At 42.8% G+C, this 23,350-nt stretch overlaps 1 protein-coding gene and 4 non-coding genes across 13 annotated transcripts in view; 4 read left to right on the forward strand and 1 right to left on the reverse strand.

Moving 5' to 3' along the window:
- Positions 1–7,250: 7,250 nt before the first annotated feature.
- Positions 7,251–7,323, reverse strand: TRNAR-ACG (transfer RNA arginine (anticodon ACG)). The gene has a single exon. It is a non-coding gene; the product is annotated as a tRNA-Arg (tRNA).
- Positions 7,324–7,671: 348 nt separating this feature from the next.
- TRNAY-GUA (transfer RNA tyrosine (anticodon GUA)) lies at positions 7,672–7,764 on the forward strand. Its single transcript has 2 exons — positions 7,672–7,708; positions 7,729–7,764. It is a non-coding gene; the product is annotated as a tRNA-Tyr (tRNA).
- Positions 7,765–8,236: 472 nt separating this feature from the next.
- Positions 8,237–8,325, forward strand: TRNAY-GUA (transfer RNA tyrosine (anticodon GUA)). The gene is given in 2 exon segments: positions 8,237–8,273; positions 8,290–8,325. It is a non-coding gene; the product is annotated as a tRNA-Tyr (tRNA).
- A 133-nt stretch (positions 8,326–8,458) lies between these two features.
- Positions 8,459–8,531, forward strand: TRNAA-AGC (transfer RNA alanine (anticodon AGC)). The gene has a single exon. It is a non-coding gene; the product is annotated as a tRNA-Ala (tRNA).
- Positions 8,532–16,496: 7,965 nt separating this feature from the next.
- Positions 16,497–23,350, forward strand: part of TRIM55 (tripartite motif containing 55) — a 45,126-nt gene continuing 38,272 nt past the window's right edge. For 8 of the 9 annotated variants that reach the window (XR_006885684.1, XM_046642682.1, XM_046642687.1 and 5 more), the window contains exons 1-2: positions 16,497–16,796; positions 17,344–17,516. Coding sequence is in view for 7 of the 9 variants with exons in the window: in XM_046642682.1 (XP_046498638.1) it covers positions 16,629–16,796; positions 17,344–17,516 (341 nt within the window). In the remaining 2 variants the exon portion in view is untranslated. Of the gene's footprint in view, positions 16,797–17,338; positions 17,517–23,350 lie in introns of all 9 variants that reach the window. The other variant, XM_046642686.1, reaches the window with a different exon arrangement.

A 23,350-nucleotide genomic window follows, 5' to 3' on the forward strand; every position in this document is an offset into this window, starting at 1 on the left:
TAACCTCTTCATAACTTTAAATGTTATCTATTCATAAGAATAGTGAAATTATACTCAATTTCTCCATTGTACAAAATAAGGTACAAATTGTGAAGTTTCTATTAAGTAAAAATATACCATTACTTATGTCAGACCACTAAATTAGCAATCCTTTACTATTTCTTCATAGTACAAAGGAAATACAACTTGGCAAACTAACTTTTCCTAAAGGAACTAAAATTTATCTGCAACATTTAAAATAAATGTGTGTGTATAAGTATATGTATACCACCACGTGCCACATAACGACGTTTCAGTCAAGGACTAATCACATATAAGATGGTGGTCTCATAAGATTAGCATCATATACTCTAGTATCATATAGGCTATACCACCTAGGTTTGTGTGAGTATACTCTGTGATGCTCACACAACAACAAAATTGCCTAACAACATAGTTCTCAGATGTATCCCATCATGAAGGGACACATGACTATATATTCTGCAACAATTTATTTTGCTTCTTGTCTTATGTCAATTTGCCATTGTGAGAAGCACAGTATCCTTCACACTGGATCTACCTGTGCTTTATTTTCCCCTTTGGCACTCACCATTGCTGAGCCTACTATATACGTTATTTACTGTCAATTTATTGTCTGTCTGCCCCTTCAGGATGTATGTTCCATCAGAGTAGGGATTTGTGTCTGTTTTGCTTATTGCTGCGTCCTCAGCTCTAGAACAGTGCCTAACACAGTAAAGACAAAATAAATATGGAATCTCTTGGAATAAATATGAATCTCTGAAGAAAATCTCTATGCAACATCCTTCCCCACCTCCCAGATCACACCTTTGGGAAAGATGCTGTACGAACAAGACGACAGTTCCACTTTCCCTGAGTGTGAAACACTGCAAGGGAGCTTGCAGAGGCTCATGGAGCCTGGGGAAGTGGATGGGTCAGTCTTGCCATCTTCCTGTAGTACAAATGGCTCTTGTTAAGCTCCTTAATGGAGATGGGGGTCTGGGGGTTAGTCTCATTAAGACCTTTCAATATAGTGATTTGGCCTAGAAGTCAGGATTTAGTGTGGTTTAATAATACAGCCAATCCTTCTTATCGCAGATTCCATATTGCAAATTTGCCTAGTGGCTAAAATTTACTTGTGACCCCAAAATCAATACTTGTGGTGCTTTTGTGGTCATTCACAGGCACATACAGAACAGCAGAAAATTTGAGTTGCCTGGTGCATATGTTTCCAGCTGACGTTGAACAAGGCAATGTTCTGACTTCTTGTTTCAGCTCTCTTACTGTAAACAAGTGCCACATTTTTTTTGCATTTTTGTGCTTTTTGTTGGTGATTTCACTGTTTAAAATGTTTGAAAGTATAGTGCTGAGGAGCCGTCTAGTGTTCCTAGGTGCAGAAGGTTATGATGTGCCTTGTGGAGAAAATATGTATGTCAGATAAGCGTCTTTCAGGTATAATAGTGCTATCGGTCGTGAGTTCAATGTCAATGATTCAACAATATATATTAAATAAGGTGTCTAAACCAAAACACACATAAAACAAGGTTGTGTATTGATCGCTTAAGGAAAATGTTGTAAACAGAGGCCTACAGGAACTTAATCCTGTGTTTCCAGGAGCAATGGTTCAGCATGTACTCACTAAATCAGTGTTTGTGATGACTCTATAGAACCTAGCTTCCACGAATAACAAGAATCAACTGGATCTCCCCCAGAGTTCTCCAGAATGGTTCCCTTTCTGGCCTTGGAAACATTATGTCTGTCGTTTCTCACAAATGTCCTTCCTAGAGATGTACATATTTACAGAAAGCCATGGGCGAGGAATCAATAAACCTGAGTTTAGCCCTGTTCCCCCAATCTGGAGGGTCATCCTGAAGAAAGTATTCAACTTTTTTTGGTAGAGCCTCCTGATCTGTAGAACGGTTTCCTCAACTGAAAGGAAGAACTTGAAAGTTCTTTCATGTGTCTATATCTAAGGTATTTTTCACACTGAACAATGGTTTTTGTAGACTTCAGATCCCAGAGTATCTTCACGTAATTTTTGTGGAGCACCATTGTTAACAAATTTCAGGGATTTGATCTTTGGGTTCCAGAGGTGAGAAGACGGTTCACTTTAATAAATGGAACACTTTGCTACTCCCAGAATGTCCTGGTCATCATCTGACCTTGCCTGACATCAGAAGCCAACTTTCAACCTCCTTCCTCCCAGGAAGCAGTCCAGCAGTCCAGTCTCTCTATCTCAAGTGTTTAAGTGGGGAGCGGGAGACCAAGTAGTGCCAAGGAAAGGGTCCTGGCTGGCAACTCAGGAGATCTGAGATCTCGTCTGCCTTTGCTCAACTCTGTTACTGAAGGTAAGCCATTTCACATCTTTGGGTACCAGTTCCTTCCTTTTAAGGCGATTTTTATTAGATGCTGCATTAAATGACAACTATGGGACTATCTGCCTTATACATGTTATATAAAATAACTTGCATATGGTTAAATAAAAACGCAAACAATAACAAAGAATGCAGAAAAGAAAGCATATTTCTCTTTCTTCACCATCCCTGTCTTAGTTTTCTAGGTCTCCCATAACAAAATACCACAGACTGGGTGGCTTAAACAATGGAAATTTATTTTCTCACAGTTGTGGAGGCTAGAAGTCCAAGACCAAGATGTCAGCAGGTTTGGTTTCTTCTGAGGCCTCTCTCCTTGGCCTGCAGATGGCTGTCCTCTCGCTGTGTATTCACATGGTCATCTCTCCATGTATGTCTGGTGTCTCTCTCTCCCTGTATCCTAATCTCTTCTTATAAAGACACTAGTCAGATTGGACGAGGGCCCAGCCTAACGACCCCATTTCAATTAAATTACCTTTTTAAAGCCAAATACAAAAACACAATCACAATACAAATACGCAATACAAATTACCTCTTTAAATCCAAATACAATCACATTCTGAGGTACTGGAAGTTGGGGCTTCAATATAAGAATTTAGAATTGGGGGTGGAACACAAGTTGGCCCATAACACATGTCATCAATTTCTCAAAATTGTGCCAGATTTCAGTTTGCTCTAAATTTGGATTATGAGTTATTTAAAAAGTGATTTGTATTTTTGTAAGAAATTCCTAATTATCTTTGGTTTGCTTTTTGAGAAAAGTGACATGCCTTTATCATCTCTCTAAGGTCTTCCTAGTCCGTAGTTACATGACCATTGTGAAAGAATGCTCTTCCTTCTTCAAAGATCATCTCCCAGAGCCCTCTGACCTTTTCTGCTTTTTCCTAATTTCTCCTGATTGCTTTCTTGGCTTGTTGCATCACTGTCAACCTGGGATTTATTTTGAGCTCCTGGGTTGGTTCCCTTTTTTCATAAATCCTAGGTATTCCTTTCTTGGATTCTTGTTTTGCTGAAGTACATCCATGCCAGACATGAGACTTGCTGCTAGATTGCCTTTCAAGAAAGGACTCACTGCCCAGCTGCAAGGAGGATGGTTAACTGAGAGCCTCCAGGTATTAACTCCTTCAGGGTCCACCTCAAATTTCCTGCCAAGGTTATCAGCCTCTGGCCAATGACTGAGCAAGGGGGTTGTATGAGGGCCTAGCCATTTCTGCCCAACTCAGGACTCCTCTAAAGAGAAATCTTTGCTCTGCAGCTACCCCTACCAAGGGGGCTGGCTGAGACTCTGTCAGGTCTGCATCACTATGTAATTGCTACCCCTACCCAATCCTGTGTCCTACCCTTTTCCATTCACAGATGTTGCTCTCCAGAAAAATGTTGTACTCTCATTTTGTGTCAGCTTCTGCTTCCTGGAGAATTCAATCAATATAACATCCTCAAGTAATGTTTATTTTTTATGTTTCAGAAAGGAATCATGGAATTTAAACTTTATGAGACCTTGCAAGCATGGACTACCAATTTGTCCTCACATGTGATTGCTGCTTTGATTGGTTATACAATTCTATGTTCAAAATTATTTCCCTGAAGAACTTTGAAGGTCTTGCTCTGTCTTCTAGCATTGCTAGAATCCAGTATTGCTGATGAGATTCTCATTCCTATGCAGCCAGCCTGTTTTTTGTTTGTTTCTTTTTGTCCCCATCACTGAAAGCTCTTAGGGTTTTATCTTCATCTCCAATGCTTTTAAATTTCACTAGGCCATGTCCAGGCCTGACTGTTTTTCATTCATCCTACTTGGATGGCCCTGTTGATCTGATGACTAATGTCTTTCTTCCATTCCTTTCCCTGTATTATCTCTGCTTTCTTTTTCTGAAACTCTGACTAGATAGCCATTGTGTCTTCTGGGTCTGTTCTCCATGCTTTTACTTTTATATTTTCTGCTCTCTATATTCTGGTATTCTGGGAGGTATTTTCCATTCTTTCTTCTACACACACAAATTTCATCTTTAGCCATGACCAATATGTTAGTTTTCAACTTAGCAATCACACTTTAAGTTTTCAAGAAGTTAATTATTCTTTCATTGCTCCTTTTCCTATCACCTTGTTCTGGTTTTTATTGCTACAATAGCCTCTTGGATGTCTCTGAGGATATTAGTTAGCATTTTAAAAAAGTAGTTCTTTACTATTCCTTGCATTATCTGTTTCCTCCTTGGTCAGTTATTTTGTTTGCTCATCTTGGACTTTAAACTGCTTTGCTGTTTCCACTCAAATGTCTGGTGGACATTTGTTCATATTCATGAACAATGGATTACACTGATCTGTATCTGTAAAATGGCTGGGTCCTGGGGACAAGCAGGTGTTTTCATTAATAGTGCACGAGAGGAACAAGCCATGCTGGCCCAAGATGCCCCAACCCGCCAATTCAAGGAAAGTCTCACCCTGAGAGTGGGGTGGGGTGACCTTTCTTTCTCAACATGTCTGTTATTATTAGGCTCTACTCTGCCTCCCTCCCTAGGCCTATACTCCCCAGGCTCATCTACTCCGCTTAAGCAGTTCTCCAAGCAGCTCCAACTGGTGACAAACGCAGCAGCAGCAGCACAATGCTGTGTGTCTCTGACCTTTGTGCTGCTGCCTCTGTGCCTAGAAGCTCTCGGGAGCTCCACAGGGAGAATAGTTCTGTCTTTGCTAGCTTCTAGAATGTGTAGTCTTAGCTGTGGTTTTCTCCATTCTGGGCTATGTGTCCATACAATCCCGTTTGCTTTCTACATCCCAGAGATTATTTAAAATCTCAAGTTTGCTGATTGTACCTATTGTTCTTTTCCATGCTGCAATACGCTTTTTTTCTTTTTGTATATCTTTATTATTTTTTCATTAGGATCCTAGGAAAGAGGGGATGCAATCCTATCTGCCCAACCATATGGCTAGAGGTGAGCCAGCCCTGCTGGCTGCATGTAATCCCTACCCCTGGACATTTTGGGGATCAGGGGTGAGCATCTGAGGCCAGAACAATGAAGAGTTTTGCAGTCAGGATTGAGAAAGAAAACTGAGTCTCTGGTTGATCGATGTCCTCGTTTGTTCAGGCTGCTATAACAAAATACCACAGACTGGGTGCCTTATAAACAAGAGAAATTTATTTCTCACAGTTCTGGAGGCTGGAAGTCCAAGATGCAGGTGCCAGCACCATCAGGTTTGGTGAAGCCTCTCTTCTGGGTTGCAGACTGGGAAATTCTCACTGGGTCCTCATGTGATGGAAGAGAGGAGGGATCTCTCAGAGGCCTTTTTGATAAGGGCATTAATCCCATTGTAAGGGCTCAACCCTCATGACCCTATCACCTCCCACATACCCCACTTCCCAATACACCACCTTGGCCATTAGATTTCAACATATGAATTTTGTGAGACACAAACATTCAACCTACAGCAACAGTCTGTGAGGGATAAAGGTCAGGAATGACTGGGGGAGTGGGCAGCACCATGTTTCCAACCCTGCACTAGAGAAGGACAGAGAGGAGCCAAAAGGCACTGAGAGAAAAGCCATAAGGAGGCCCAGCGACATCCTGTCCCTGGTTTTCCTGGGACATCCCTACTTCACTATAATAAATGTCTGTCTTGGTTACACTAGCTCTATGTGAATTTCTGCCACAAGTACGGGAGCCAGAAATCAGGCACCATCTCGGCCCTCTTGGGACGTGTTACTCTGGTCCGGCTGGCTGCTGGGGAAGACAGCACCTCAAGAAGGGGATACACCAAGGGGCCAGAGCCTCCGCCACAGCGCAGGGACGGCCGTGACAGCGACCTCCGCAGACAGGAAACACCTCACTTGCCAACTCTGTAAAATGGGGAGAAGGCACGAATAAGATGAATGCTCTTTCCTCTTAGCCCAACTTACAAGGTTCTGCCCACAAACTTGGGGGGAAGGATGCAACATATCTCCCCAACGTCCCACAAAAGTACTATTTTTTTTTTAACTCTCAGATATCAGCTTGTTACGTGCGAAAAATACCAAAATGTTTACCAGGAAACAAAAATAAAACCCACCATCATTTTGTTCAAATAGTCTGTGCTTGCGCGCCCCCAAACTTTTAGCTTCTTTTAACCATATTTGTGTAGGCTTAAGAAAACAGTTTTCCCACTTAAAAACTAGCCCTTTTCCCTAACTTCACATTTTCTCTTCCTTAACTTCTCTCCTTCCAAGCTTCACATTTTATTACAGCTTTTACTTTTGAGAACTGCTGTCTTACTTGGGGAAATGCAAGAAATAATTCTAACCTCCTCTCTGCAAACAAAATTATAACTTCAAAAGAAAAACTCAGCTTGCTCAAACCAACACTGCGCCCTTTTGGTTAAAAGACCTTGAGGGGAGAAGCGAAGTCATTGGATAGTTTTTACGCCGTGCTTACAACCGAGGGGCTCAACGCCTTCGTTAAAACGCAACGTCAAACAGGAACTGGATCGAAAAGACATCGTTAATAACCTGAATTGTTTCCCTCTGCGTCGCGCAGGATGGGGGAGCGGTTTCTTCAGCGACTTAGGGACGGTAACGTTTCAAGCATCTTACAAGAGCCGACGGACCGAGAAGCGGGAGCAGCGGCCCCGCGTCGTCGCCGGCCTCGTGCGGGGAGGACGGGCCTCCTCCCCGGAGCCCGCGAGCTCGGCCCGCGCCGCCTCCGCCCTCGGCCCGCAGCGCCCTGGAGGGGGCCGGCCCGGCGTTCCGCCCGCGCCCGCGGAGCTCGCGACGTCTCGGAAGTCTGACGGGCTGCCTTGGACACGACGCGCGACGGTCTCCGAGCTCAAGGCGCAGGGAGTTCCGCTTGGCCCTCGCGGTTGGGAGGTCACAGAGCGAGGAGTAATCTCTGGTTTTAAAAACTAAGGTGACAAAAATCCCGAGCCAGGCAGGAGTCGAACCTACAATCTTCTGATCCGTAGTCAGACGCGTTATCCATTGCGCCACTGGCCCTTCACACCAGGCGGAATTGGGGGGAGATATAGAGTACAAAGTGCTAAGGCCACTGCTGACGGCCAACCCCGACGCTGGGTAGTCAAGGAAAAGTGCGACAGGCATGTGGAGGCAGCGTCGGAGTCCCCGAGTCTTGGCACCAAAGGCCCTGGACACACGAGTCGGGAGCCCTTTCCCGGGCCAGTCAGGATCCCGGGAGCCAGAGACGGCTGTCTTTCTGCGCACGCGTAAAGCAACACAGAGCCGGGTACTCCCCACGCATGCTCAGTTCGACCTCTGGCTCACGGTTGCGCGCGCTCTGGTTTTTATGAATTGAATCACAGAAGACGGGAAAGCTGCGTTCCCGTCCCTTCGATAGCTCAGCTGGTAGAGCGGAGGACTGTAGTTGATGCTCTGACGAAAGACATCCTTAGGTCGCTGGTTCGATTCCGGCTCGAAGGAGACACGCGTGGCTTTTTTCTCCCTGCTTCCTATGATTTACAGTCCTTTCTTCGGGTACCCTTCCCTAATACACATTATGTTCCGAAAAACAGCTGGAAATTCTTGCCCTCTCGCTCCTGTTTCGGCCTACGCTAGCTTCCCCCGTGTGAAGTGTTTTGCGAATCCCGGAAGCCGGGACGTGCCGTTCAAGTTCAAGCGCCGCCGTCAGTCTGCGCTCGGCGGGAGGACGCGGGGTCACGGCCTCCTGCTTGTTCTCACACAAAGAAAGCTAATGCGGCTCCCCGGGGCCAGGCCCGGTCAGGGTGGGCGACGCCGTGCTCGCTCCGGCCGTCGTGAGGAGGTGGGAGGTCCGCGAGGAGGCTCTTGTGCTCCAGGAACCTGGGACTTACGGAGGGAACGCGGTAGAAAGCGCACGGAGCCTATAAAATGACTAGAACTGATGGCGAGGCGTCGGCGCGCTCTGCCTCCGCTCCCTTCGATAGCTCAGCTGGTAGAGCGGAGGACTGTAGGCGTGCACCTGTGGCCATCCTTAGGTCGCTGGTTCGATTCCGGCTCGAAGGAGAGACGCACACATTTTGTTACTTTGCCTTCAGCCATGAGGCAAGATCAAGAATGTAGTCAAAAATGTTTATCTTCGCTTCCAAATCCTCTGACCTCTCTCTAGAGGAAGAGATAACCAGCCGTGCCCAGCGGTGGGGGATTAGCTCAAATGGTAGAGCGCTCGCTTAGCATGCGAGAGGTAGCGGGATCGATGCCCGCATCCTCCAGCCTTTTTCTCTCCTTGCCTGTGGTGGCTTTTCTTTTGCTTCTCATTCCGCTCGAACAAGAGCAGAAAGTCAGCCCTCTGGCAAGAGATGGGTACGGCGAGCTTGAGGTTACTGCTCTGGAAAACTTCCCAGACAAGGGACAATGGGTGCTGGCAAAGTTTATTTTTCTAATTTTAAAATTTTAGACCCATTCACTTTGGGAAGTTCACGAAATGGGTTCTTTTGCTCTCCAAAAATGGCGACAGATTGCAGTCACACCTGTTGCCACTCTGACTCCTTTGTGATTGGTGATTAATAGCTGCACTGCCAGGGACCCAGCTGAGTCAAACTACCCATAATTAAGGGGAACTGACAGATGGGAAAACAAAACAAAAACCGGAGAACTTGGAAAGGGAGTTAAAGGCTACTTTAGATTTATGTTGAGCCTAGGAAGCGAGGACTATTCCACTGCACCTCCACTGCGGACAGTGGGGTTCCCGGCTCTGGACAGATCTTACGTGGACAGGATAAAGTCAGGGGAACCTGAGGAGAGGTGAGGAAGTGGAGAAAGGCCCTAGACACAGAGGCTTGCTGTTGGAGGAGGGTTTTAATGTCTTTTCCTGCTGGGAAATAACCATGGAGAGTTAACTGGAGACCACCACTGAGAGGGAATTAATTGGAGAAAAAAGTTCAATCCAGAAAAGTTCTATCTAGAGCTGCCCTTGAGTGTAGTCTATTTTGTTAAAGACAAGACAAAAACAAAACAGACATGCATACACTCACTGAAAGATTCAGAAATTGAGTAGAACACACACAAAGGCTTTTCTGGTAATAAATTCTCCCTATCCTAATTTTCTAGAATATAGCTTTATAAAAGCTGTTGAAACCATACTGCAGTTCTCAACACAAAGCATAAATCTTCTAGACAAAGGCAGAGATACTACCTTTTCTGAGGATTACAATTAATAAATGTCAGTTCTTTTATCCCATGTCCCTTTTAGGGTTCTAGGCAACCTGTACGTTTTTGTTACCAATGTGTAAAACTTGCTGTGTTTCATTGGTATAGCTTTCATTTTCTAGGGCAGTCTCCATTTTTATCTCATTTTATTCTTTTCAATAAAATCTTTTAATTGAACGTATAGTGATTCACAAAATATATCATCATTTTTGTAAAAACAAATTTACAAAGTAGGAAAAAAGTCCTTTGATCAGGTGATATGTTCCAGTTTCCATTTGGGATTATGGGTGTTCTAGCTGGCTGACTAGAAGAGCTGGCAGTGAAACTCTAAATGACTAAAAGAACAAGAAATAGGTAATGAGTTGAAGGAATAGGAAAGAAAGCACCCAAAAACCAGGTAGAGGACAATGTTTGGGGCAGGTGAGCTGGACGAGAACTCAAACAACATCTCAGGATCAGCAGCTCAGGTGTGGAATGGAATTCATACAAAAAGTCTAAAGGTATAAGCTGAGTGGCCCTATTGCTTAGTGGTTAGTCATGTGGACTTTGAAACCTGGTGGCCTTTCCTGTCTTTGCTGTTCTCTAGCTGGGTGACCTTGGGCAAGTAACATTCTGATTCTTCAGTTGGCTTCAGTGGTGAATTCTACCAACATTTAAGGAAGAAATAATTCCAATTATACACAAACTTCCAGAAAATTGATGAAGAGGGAATACTGTCCAACTTATTCTGTGAAGCCAGCATTACCCTGATCCTAAAACCAGACAAAGACATTTTAAGAAAGCTACAGACAAATATCCTTCATGAACATCGATGCAAAAATTTTTAACAAAATTTTAGCCAAGTCTAGTAATATATAAAAAGGAAAATACATCATGACCAAGTGGGATTTAGTCCAAGAATATAAAACTGGTTCAACATTCAAAAGTCAATGTAATTCATAATAGTAAACAGACTAAAAAATAAAAACCACAGGATCATTTCAGTAGATTTAGAAAAAGCGTTCGACAAAATTTAATATCCATTCCTCGTTTTCAAAACTGTCAGCAAACTTGGGAGGGAAGGGAACTTCTTCAACCTGATAAAGGGCATCAATGAAAAACACACAGCTAGCATTATATTTAGTATGAATGCTTTCCTCCTAAGATCAGGATCAAAGCAAGGATGTCCATTCTGGGGTTTCTAGCCAGGGCAATAAGGCAAGAAAAATGAAGTAAAGACCTCCAGGTTGGAAAGGAAGAAATAAAGCTATCTCTATTCACAGATATCTCATTTTTAAAAATATTGATTACATATTGAAATGATAATAGTTATGTATTTGGGAGTTAAATAAAATATATTAATAAAATTAATTTCATTTGTTTCTGTTTTTTAATGTGGCTCCTAAAATTTTTAAATCATATGTATAGCTCATCCAGATAATGTCAGGCCCAGGGACCACAGCGAGGATTAATGTCTTTATCCTATGGGTAATATGACCATGAGTTGGATTTAAATAGGGAGTGACACATGAGAAATAGATTGCAGAAGGCAAGAGTCAATTCAGAGAAATCATTGAGGAGGCTGGGGTGGAGGGGAAGAGGAGGGGATGGTAGATATTAAGTGTGGAGTCAAGGAGGCCTTGGAGCCAAGGTAAGGAGTTCAGACATGGCCATTGGGAAAGTCTTAGGCTAAAGTATTTGCTACTTGTTGGGAACGTCACTGTTTATTTCTGGTATATGAATCATGCCAAGAAATGTTGAGAGGAAACTACAATATGTTAGTTTTCTAACATTTCCTCAGAGATGTTTATGATGAAGTAAAATTTATAAACAACAGATTTGGAGGAGTAATTATCAAGGGGAAAAAAAAGCTTTCAGCCAGAAGTTTGCAAACTATCTAATGAAAGAAACGCCAGAGTGTTAGCTTCTGTTAAGTACTTTTCCAGTTAGTTCATTTCTTTTTTATTTTAGATTTTGTAAAATGTTTCTTTTCATTAAAACTTTTAAAATCATGTATTCAAACTGCCTATTGCCAGATAGGCAGCTAAATTGAAAAGATTGACATTGTAGACAGGAACAAAATGTTAAGTATTTTGTAGATGTCATGAGTTGAGTCTTTGGTGTAAGAAGATTGCAAGAATCCTTTTACTGGAAAGAGAGTTCTGGATTGTATTTTTTCCAAGTATATATATTTTTTCAACTATATTTTTTATCTGAGAAATTCTTAAGCCAAATAATGGTTAGAAAGTGCTTTTTTGGATCACACTCTGAGCTCCAGGATACCAAAAGAAATAACATTATACTCTATATATGTCTCCTGTGGTTAGATGGCAGCACTGATCAACAGAGGCCAGCACTCAGAACACCAGTTCATCTAAATCCCAAATGAAGTGCTGCTTTTCTCCACAGGTCACCTAGGGTGCTCTCACTAATCAAGGGAGAGAGGGAAGGAGGGAGGGAGGGATGGATGGATGGCTGGATGGATGGATGCATATTGCACAAAAGAATTAACCTCATTGTCTTAGTTTAAGAGGACCTGGTCTGCACAATGTTAAGCATTGGCCTTTAGTTTGCCATAGGACTAAAGTGATTTGAAGGAGATTTAACTGGTGCTAGAGTTGACCTGAAGTTTCAGTCCACTCATGCCCTAGTGTTCCAGTCTAACTAAACCCCCTACTTCAGCAATCCCCAGTTCTCTCCCTCCGTATCCACATCATCTGGTGTTCTCTCCCTGTTTTAAAGATTTAGTCAGCCACCAACTTTCTCAAGAAAAAGAACAAGAAGGGGACAAGAAGGAAGAATTCTCCTTCCTTCTACTATAGTTTGATCCAGAAGCAAGATCAGCCTTTTAGTTCCTCTTGTCTTCTCTTCCATCAAAGCTAAACTTTATCTGCCTTACTGCTTTGCCTCAAACTGTATCTACTTTTTACTCCCCTCTAGCTCCACCGTCCATCTGACCATAAGTCTTCTGTTTTGTTTGATGAATGACTAGCTAGTTGCTTGAGCTAAACCTGGATTATTTTCAAGTACCTGGATTTGCAATTACCTGTGCTGAAGAGACAGAGAGATCATCTGTAAGTGAAATGCCAAGGACATTCCGGAATCCTCAGGAAGGGCAGCACTCCTAAGACTGATCCCCTGGGACTTTCTAATGCCTCCTGTTCCCAGAATGCTCTGTCTTGCTTTGCAAGTTTGAATGAAGAGTTGATGTTGCTTTTCTAACTACTCTAGGGTGAGAGGAGTTTCTAACCAGGAAGTACAAATCCACCAAAAGAGGGGGACCCAGTTCGTGTTGGAGAATCCTTCATATACATTCCAATTTTCCTCCAAGATTTTTTAATATCTCATGTTCTAGGGCTGGTGTCCAATATGATAATCACTAGCCACATATAGTTATTTAAATTTAAATTAAATAAAATTAAAAATTCATATCCTGAGTTGCACAATACCACGTTACAAGTACTCGATAGTTACCCATGGCTAGAGGTTGGACAGCACAGATATAGAACACTACATCATTGCAAAATTCTAATGGACAGTGTGCTGTAGAGCATGGGTGTGGCATAGCGTAGTGGATGAGGTCGCGTGCTCTGTAGTCAAAAGATATGTCTTGGAATCTGCTTCACAACTAGCAGCCATATGACACTGGGCAACTACTTAACTTCACTGAGCCACAGTTGGCTCAGTGGAGATGATAAAACTTGGAGAACTATTCTAAGAAGTGATTGGTACTCTGTACATATTTATTATGTTTGTTGTGGTGTTATAGTACTAAAAGTAACAGATTGTAGAACCTCGTTTTCTCCCTTCCTGAGATAAAGAACACACTGATATCTACATTTCGCTCCTATGCCCTGGTCCCTGAAGTCTGAGTCCTTTTGGCCTGGTAGCTAGAGGTTGAAAGAGGTCAAAAGCCTTCTCTCTCTATTGTCACCCCTCAGTGCCAAAGCCACTGTTGGGCATATACTCAGGTTCTTAGGGACTCATCTTGCTTCCTCTGACTTATCTGGGAGATTGGGAAACTGCTGGACGAGGTGAGAACAGCGGTGGTTTAGCTTCAGCTTCCCAATGTATCTAAACATACTCCTGCTCCAGTCTGGTGGGACTCAAGAATGAGAGGCAATCGGGGATTCCAACTAAGGCAGTGCCCTGTGTAATTCCCCCAGATTGGTTTCAACCCCCTGTCCTAGTGTGTGGTGGGGTGAGGGGAGGAGATAAGGAGGAAGTCATGCACCACTCCTGTATAGTCCAGGATGCCTTCTGGAGACTAAGCTAGTTTTGATGTCTCTGTGGAGGCCCAGGTCCACTCCAAATCCCAGAGCCTTAAAACTGACTTCCATTCTGATTCAGTTCCAGAATTTTCCCTATCTCTGTGAATGAGTTGGGAGCAGACTAAAATTTTTTGTTTCCTCCCTAGAGCAGAGTGCTACTCCCATGTCCCACTCCCAACTCACATGCCCACCCCATTGCTTACTGGTCTCTGAGAGTGGGGAGGAGCGAGGATTGGAGAAAAGACGTTGAGGAGGGGAAGGTGATTATTATCTGTTGACTTGGCTCATATTCCTATGGGATTCTTGCTATTTTCCTGTGTAGTTTCCAGGGGCAGTTCTAAGAAAACGTGAAAGGCGGAGAGCAAGAAGGAGCAGAGAGTAAAAAAGAGGAGAGGATAGGGACCAACTCTATATCAAATAATTGAATTTGGGACTCTCAATGTCAAAATTAATACTGTTTCAGAGTGTTTTTTTCTACAAATACTGCTAAGTTAGGGTATGAACCCCACTCACTTATAGATAAAAGAACTGAAATCCAGCTAGGTGAGGTCACTTTCCCAAGATCACAAAGCAGGGTGGACCTAGGAGCTGGAGAGGCCGGTCTCCTGAGTCACTGTGCAGCCTCTCACTGTATCATCGGTGGTTGCTCCGACTCAGGGCGTCTGAGTCACCTCTGTGGATTCTACTTTCGTCACCAGCCCAGAGTCCATTTCCTCCTTTCCTTCCCCACTGCCATCTGCCTGTGCCAAGGCGTCATAACCTCTAACCTAGGCTGTTGGTAATAACCTCTCATCTGGTCTTTGGCCAGGTCATGTTCACTCTCATTTATCCCAACCACCGCTGCCCGATTTATCTATCCAACGCACAGCTCTCGTGGAAACGTTTCTCTGTGAGAAACTTTTAACGACTTCCTGTTGCCTAATTTATTAAGTGTTAAAAACAGTATTCATGGCCTGCCAGTGTGCCAGCAGCATGCTCTGCACTCCAGCCCAAAGCACCATTCGCTCTGAGCACTCCTGTGCCCCACTGTCACTGCTTGTTGTCATTCCTTTCAGTATCTATTTAGCAACTACAGTGAAGAAGGGAATTGGTTAATTTTTTTAAATGAGTTAATTCAGTTCACCTAGCCTAGGCAGTTAACTTATAATTAGTTAATGGAGTTTATTAGATTCTCAATAAGCTCTCAGTGCATGCAACACTAAGACCACACATAACCAATCACACCAACCCACTCCTTACTGGTAATTAAGTCCACACTGGGGATATATTAACCAAATGTATTCATTGTTTGAGATTTTTAAAATCAAGGAGAAATAAAGCTGCAAATTCCTCACATAAAAAATAGACATGTATTTCCTTTTCATTTTTGACCTGATTTTAAATTTTTTGATGAAATATGTATTGATGAAACAGTTGTTTCACAAAATCCTGGAAAATGTCAGAATTGATATTTGTAACTCAAGAGCAGACCAAGAATATCAGAAATGACCAGGGAAAGTAGCATTTAAAAAACTAGCTTGGAGGAAGAAGCAAATACAAATGGATATAGGTATTTCAGACTAGCTAGAACCCAGGTACGGAAGCAGGCCCTGGTGGTCAAATGGTTAAGATTCAGTGCTCTCACTGCTACAGCCAGGTTCCTTTCCCGGTGAGAGAACCACACCACCTGGCTGCCTATGCCAGCAGTATTTCAAATACCAGCAGGGTCACCCATGGTGGACAGGTTTCAGCGGAGCTTCCAGACTAGACAGACTAAGAAGGACGTGGCCACCCACATCTGAAAAAATTGGCCATGAAAACCCTATGAGTAGCGTTGTCTGATAAAAACAGGGTGACTAGGAGTCAGAAGCAACTGTATAGCCAGCAGGACTCCATTTTCACCTCAGTTGGCAGCGGCACTGATCTGTTGTTAGTCCCCCGCCATATGACAAAATGTAATAATAGATCCGCTACCCCATGTGCCAGTTACTACTCCATTACTGGTTATCATTGCAAACTAAATTTTAAAGATTATCAAATTTCCTTTGTGTTTTAGGATACGTAGGGGTGATGGTAGGGTACAGGAAGAAAGAGGGATAGGGAGGAGGGAGAGCAATGTGGAAGAGAAAAGAGCATACTAGAGTTTTAGTACACAACTTTTTCAAAAATTGGATCATCAACTAGTGTTTGGAATTTTTTTTTAATTTTGTGGACACTTTTATGGTAAAAAGATTTGAATTCACTTTTTAAATTAGAATTTTTCCCAGACCACAACCCTGGCAAAGATGAAGTATTTCACATTATGCAAGTCTCTTTAGACAATTGTCCTCGTGAAGCCAGGATAATGATTTTCAAGACCTGTTTTATTTGTTTTCACCTAAGACAATGTGATCATGCTACTTTGGGCGAGATGTTCCCTAAACTCTCAAGACAGAAACGGCATTCCTCACACAGTTAGACTGTTGTGCTGCGTCCTCCCCCCTCCTGCAGAAACCCGTCACCACGTTCTTACTGAGTGCTCACGGAGGGGCTGGCTCAGTGACTAGGCATGCACGTTTGCACTTGTTGTTGACAACTGTCAGCTTCAACCTCCTCTCACAGCCCCATCTAAATGGGGTTTGTAATCCTCCTTCCCACCCACTCTCTTCACTCCCTGGGGCAGGAATGTTGGCTTCTGTTCTCTGTCACCTGTCAGAATCCATCCTCCTGTCACTGGCTTATATGGACAAGTCAGCCCACTCTCACGTGACCCCTGACTGCTAAAAACAGCTCCAGCACCCACTCTGAACCTGGGCCTGAAATCATGTCCTCCACCAAAAGAAACGTAAAGGACACTTGATCACACAATCCTTGGAATTATTTCCAGGAAACAGTCGCAGAAACCATTCAGAGCACCCCTTCCCTGGCAGCACACACGGGGACGGCCAGGAGATGAGCGCTTCTTTGAATTACAAGTCTTTTTCTAAAGAGCAGCAGACCATGGATAACTTGGAAAAGCAACTCATCTGTCCGATCTGCTTAGAGATGTTCACGAAACCCGTGGTCATTCTCCCCTGTCAGCACAACCTGTGTAGGAAATGTGCCAGTGATATTTTCCAGGTAGGTTTGTTTGGAATTTAGGGGGTGGAAAAGATTCCTTCCTTCCCGAATCCGATGCTTAACTTTGAAGTTAATTCCTTTAGAAAACTTTATAAGGCTGCGTTCATTTTCAAGAAAAACAAGTTTTTTTTAAATGATTTGTTTTGTGCTGTGCTCTCAGCCTCTGTCTAATTCCCAAATCTAGTTTTATTTCAATACTGGGAATCATCTTTGTTTTTAAAAAAGTAAAAACATTGAGTCTGTTTCAAAATGGTAAATGAATTACTGCCCAAGACATTGCTTGTTGGGTTTCTCGCTGGAACCTTTGGTTATGAAAATGTTGGATGGAAAAGCACTTTGTGCTGAAAATGGTAACACTGTAGTTGACTGTGGCTAAGTGCTGGCCCCCTGTTTTGGGACTGATTGCTGATAAGGCCCTAAAGGATTATTTTATGGAAAGCTTAAAGGAGAAGTTGATGTTGTTTGTGGTAACAGAGAGTGAAAACAAGCCTCAGAAAAGCTACTTGTGGCCTTACTCAATTCTTCTTTTCTTGCTTGGCAAGAACAGGCCTCTAACCCGTATTTGCCCACAAGAGGAGGCACCACTGTGGCATCAGGGGGCCGATTCCGCTGCCCGTCCTGTAGACATGAAGTGGTTTTGGACAGACATGGGATATACGGACTCCAGAGGAACCTGCTGGTGGAAAATATCATTGACATCTACAAGCAGGAGTCCACCAGGTATGGTTCGTCTTGTGCCAAACCCAACTGAAGCCGGTTTTTGCTTATTTGTTTGTTTTAGTGAGTTACTACACTGAATACTTGTTTACCCATCATGGGCTAATTGTTTTATAGGAAAATGTTTTTCCAAGTCAGTCGTTCCCAATGGGAGTGAGAGTTGCTCATGGGAGGAGAGAAAGGAGTGGGTGCCCATGCTTTTGTATCAATTTCAGAACGAAGTAACTGATTAACACTAATCCAGTCTAGATGGTGAGAATGAAAGAGGCATGATGCTGCTCCCACTCAAGCTTTCTATTACATGTGTTGTAGACATTTCTGCCCTTCATAGGTCCTTTGCAGCTCCAGATTCTACATAGCAGAAAAATTATAGTACAAAACTTTACAGAAAATTAACAGAAATGCCATCTTCCAAAATAGTCCAGTCCCTAGTTCAGACAGTCTCACCTTAAAGTTATCTAGATGATAATAATAGAAACAAAATCCTCTAAGTAGTTAGTTGTGGTATTGTCTCTGGGAAGTTGCAAAGCAAGTCCTAGTCCTGGCCTTTAGCTACTTAAACTTTAGAGAAAAAAAAAGATGGAGTTCAGGTGATGTTTCCCTATTCTCTAGATCGTATTTACTGCACACTCTTAGCATTTACCAGTTGACTGATATGCAGTATATACATCCATTCACATATCCTAAAAAAGGCCTCTTGCTGGTTGAATCACATTGGCTATAGAGTGCCTTTCCTAGCGACATGGTTGCAGGAGCTCATTCCTAGAAGGCATGGTGTGAAGAGCCCTTTTTCAGATGTACACATAGGCCAGGCCAGTCCACGAAGCTTGATAGCAATATTGGGAACACCCAGAAATGACCTCATTGTGATTCTTACTAGGAGTCTGTATTTACTGAACATCTGCACGGCTCTAAGAGCCTTGCATTCTTAGAAAGAAAGCTGTTCTATAAATCTAACATATAATTATTATAATCATTATGGTTATTAGTTTCTGCTTAAGAAAACTGAATTAGATAGTGCCTGGATATAGATGGATTTGGGGAGGAAGAGTCGCTGGTGACATTGCAGAGATGTGGAGCCAGCTATTGCCCTCGCTTCCAAAGTCCTCTTGAGAGGAAGGAAAGTACTGTTGTTGCTGTTGCTTCACAGATCTGATCTCAATGTATTTAATTACTTTAAAATGCAAATACACACACTGTTTCTTAAAAGAATTAACCAGCCAATTAATAACCAAACCGTTATTAAGGGAGTTTATATAACAACAGATTCAGTGCTTAATACGGTGCCTCGCACAGAACAGTTGCTCCACAAGTGCCAGCTGATTAAGCAACACACCACAAATCTTCCACATGTTCTATTTATTGCAATAATTTTTTGTTTTGCTACTTGCCACAGTGAGAGCTTGAAACATGTGAAATAATAATAATAATTGTTAGGAAATCCAGAAAAGACGAGATGTTAAAACTAGTAGCGTGAGTAAAACTACAAGACGCATTCTGACTTTAACTATAAAGTCTGTGTGGTGCATCTGCCGAAAATAGTGCCCAGGCAAGCAAACTGTATGAAAGCAAAGACCAAATTTCCAACAATGAAGCTCACAGCTGAGTGCACTAGTGGTGTTTCTGTGATTATCAAATTCTTCTTATGCTGTTGTTTCTTGAATTTGAGACTTGCCTTTGGGACACTTTTACTTAGTAGCAAAACCACAAGTTACACAGAGGGCTCAGGCGCATGCTTGGGCATAAACCCAATTGTTCCCTGGAGGCTGGCAGCCTTCCCAGCCCAGAACCCTGAGCCTCAGGGCACATTAGGTGACGCTGCAATAACCTTGGCCACACAGAGTGAGATGAACCCAGCTCTGGCCTGCAGTCACTGGAGTGGGGGCAGAAAGGGGAGGGGCTGGTCGACTCTGACCTCCCGCAGAAAGGCTAGAGATTGTAGGTCTTGACAAAACCTGGCCTTATTATCTAGAATTCTGCATAGTTCTGAACCAGCCACAGTTTGGGGGAGAGGGTGATGAAAGAAGGAAGTAATTTCGCTAATATTAATAATGAACATAATAATAATTAACTTTGAAATTAGTAAAACTAAAATGTGCTGAGTTTGCATCAAACACTGTTCAGGGCACTTTACACATGAATCGTGTAATTCTTTAATTCTCACAACAATCCCGTGTGAGGTTGTGATTATGATTATTAATACCACCTTATTAAAAGTTTGTAATATTTTACTCAGAGTAATTCATACACATAATTTTAAACATCGAATAGTCCTAATGGCCTCTAATGAGGCCTACTGTCTTGCTCAACTCTCTCTTGCCCCCCAAGTCTCTCTTCTCAAAGTCAACCACTTTTAATTCTTTTAGCTGTCTTTCTACTACTTATCACCCAGTGCCACAGGTATCCTACTAGTACACTCCTAGTTCTTGCCTTCTCAGTTTTAGACATTATCTTTTGACTTCACTATAGACAGTTAGGACTGTGCCCTCGTGGGGTTGGGCTTCTCCTTCTCCTTCAAGTTTAGTCTCCCCTGGGTTGAATCCCTTGTTTTCTGGATCCTCTGTCCTCCCCTTTGTTGGTTTACTCTGCTGTTTTTGTGGAGCACATCCTCAAGTAATCTTCTAAAACGTGCAAACAGTCCTCTTCTTTTCAGCCTCCCCAACACTCTCACCTTTGAGTACCAGGCCTCTGCCATTCCAGAGCCTTTCCAAGGTCCCCAAGTCAGCTTGCTTCTTGTAGGCTTCTCCCCTGCAGGCACTTAGCAGAACTGAGATGCCACTCAAGTAGGTCACTTTCTTTCATCCAGATGTTCCCAGTTTCCAACATTTTGTTGGTGTCACTCATCTGCTGTCATTGTGCTCATTTTTTGTCCTTATTGATTTATACCATTTTATTTCCTTACTCTCATTTTGTGGGATTTCAATGGGAAACATAAATAAATAAATGCATGTGTTCATTCTGCCACATTGAATTAGAAGACCCTTAGCCCAATTTTTAAATATGAGTAAAAGCTGAGCCTGAAAGAGGTTAAGTAACTTACCTAAGGCCACACAGCCACCACATGGAGAAGCCAAGCTGGAATTAAGCTTTAAGATCAGTTTGACTCTAAAAGTACTGCCTGAAATGCCTTGCCAAGACCAGATGCCCACCTTTCAGGAAATGCTAGGATGGTCCCAGCAACCTCAGAGACCACGGACAGCAGGCTACAGACTCCTCGCACTGTACAGCCATTCCTGCACTGAATGGCTAGGGGCCACTGCCAGCATTTGGCACGGAGCCCTGAACCACAACTGTGAGCTCGGCCACCCTCACCTCATGAAAGTGCATTTACATCTTTATTCTATGCACCATGTTTGTCCCATGTCTGTTATTATATGTTTTAAGTTGTCTAGAGGTTTTCATTATACACTCATGTTTATAAGTGGGGGTTGCCTCTGAGCCTGTGTTCTCACCTAAAAAAGAAAAACTTAATAAGGAATATGGGAAGTAGTTCTCAGTCTGTATTGCATTATGAAAAAATAAGTAATCACAATCAAAAACTAAACATAGAGCTGTATGGCTATTACCACATTGTCAGTGTTTGCATATACCTGAGTTCTGGTCAGAGCTGTTGACATCAGACCAGCGCATGAGAAGCAGGCTACCCTCAGGTAATGCCTAAGGGAGATGAGCCACAGTAGTATCACCTGTGCCATTGTCCAATAATGTGCTCCAGACACTTGCTTGACATTTATTACGAGGTGGAGATACTGGGAGGGAAGGTTCTAGAGGTGGAGAAGCCTTTGACCAAGGAAATCGCCACTCCTAATTTCTAGATAAGCTCTGGAGGGCTTTGTCATTTATAAATGGAGCCTTTAGGATGTTGTCTGGTCTCTTCCTTTGCCATTCATAGGTGTCAAGTGACCCCAGACTTCCTCCATGTTTCACATGCCTTCTCCTGATGAGCAGTTTCATGGCAGAGCACAGGGAATACTGTCCATTAATTTGGCAAATTCCCTTTCATTTCTCACTCATTCACTCAACAAATGTTTACTGAGCACCCACTCTACGCAAGGCATTGTTCTGGGCACTGGGGAGCCAGCAAAAAAGAACATAGACCATGGCCCCTGCCCTCGTGAAGCTCACATTCTAGTGGAGAACTCAGACAGACCTGGGAGTGGGGATAGTTTTTTCAGTTGTGGAGTTTACTTTCCCCAGTTAGCTTCCAAGCATAAGGCAGAAGTTAAGTCAATAGGTCATAGACTTCATGGAAAACATGCTTGGTACAAGAGCAGGTAAAAATTCCTTTTACAAAAATCAGATTCCAAAATCTTGAAGCTGAAAGTCCATACAACTTCCTTACCAGACACAGGACTTCTCCCAACCACTAGCCCAATCTCAAGCACTTGACTTCTACCTGGTGACTTAGAGACGTAAATTGGCATATTCTCTGCCTTTCTCTAAGTTCTGGGGCTGTAGCTACATGATACCACACATCAATATCAATGGTTTTCAAACATTTTTATTCATGGCTCACTGTCAGAAGTACATTTTACATTGTGATCCAGTGACTATTATATATATAGATGGATGTAGATATATAGACATATACAAAATATATACTTTTGTATATACATATGTACACACACATATGTACACACATACATATGTATGTACACCTGAAACAAAAGTTTCACATATCAATACTTATCTATCCTTACTACATGTAGTTCACAGTATTTGCTATTCTATTTTGATTTTAACAATGCTAGTCATGACCCCCTAAACTGATTTCATGGCCCATATTAATTAATTTCATGGCTCATAAAAACCTATAGTTTTAAAAAAGTGGATCTTGATAACTAAAAAGATCCAGTCCCAAATCTGAGATGCTTCTAAGTGACCATGTGTTTGGGAATAGGAGAAAGGTTTTGGATTTGTATTAAAATTTTCCAAATACCTCTGAAAACTATTAACAGCCTCAGTCTTTAGACAGTTTATATAAAAATCCCATATTTCTCACCATGCTTTCCAGAGGGAGCCTAAAGCACCACAATTTGGCATAATTTTGCCCTTGATCATAACACCTAAACCACACTGAAGGTTAGGGGAATACACAGGGCTCTATGCTGTGTTGTGAACGTGGGCTGCTCCAGGTGATTACACAGCTAACAGGTTATCCTTAAGCAGCAATGACTTGTCACACCCTCTCAGGCTTTCAAGTTTTCATTGCTTGGTCATTGTCTCACCGGCACGTACAAACCCAATGCTCCATTATTACCTGGGCAGTTGTGAAAATTTTCGGTTAGTGCTGACCTGTTGAGAAAACTGAAACTTGGAAGTGAGATTCGTACTTCCAAGCTGCCACCATGTCCCAGACCAGCATGTGGCAGTTTTCTTATTGCCTAAAGTATTCGGTACAGTTGTTCACATTCACTGAGCACATACTACACACTCTTGACCACTGCCAAATCCTCAGGAAGTTATTTCCATTTTCTGTGCTAATGGCAGGAGGAGACCAAAACAAATTCATACAGCACGTGCTGACATCTTCCCTCTCACACACAGCTACTTCCAACCAGTGCCTGGATTCATAATCAGAGGTTTGCTCTCCCCCAGCCTACACCTGTTCTCACTCCTTTTGGTGGGAAAGGTGTTTTCTGGGGCCAGAGGCTGGAGGGATGGGATCTAGCACCTCCGCAAGACTGGTGCAAACTTGAGGTTTATCAGCAACCTCCCCTTCTTTACTCGTAATGGAAAGTGTCTTGAGAGACTTGTGAGAGTGTGGAGACACTGCTAAAGCACACTCCTAACGAAAGAGCTCCGTGTTCAACTTTCAGGGGGAATTGCACTAGCCA

The sequence above is a fragment of the Equus quagga genome, chromosome 16 (genome assembly GCF_021613505.1).
Source record: "Equus quagga isolate Etosha38 chromosome 16, UCLA_HA_Equagga_1.0, whole genome shotgun sequence".
Classification (NCBI taxonomy): Eukaryota; Metazoa; Chordata; class Mammalia; order Perissodactyla; family Equidae; genus Equus; species Equus quagga.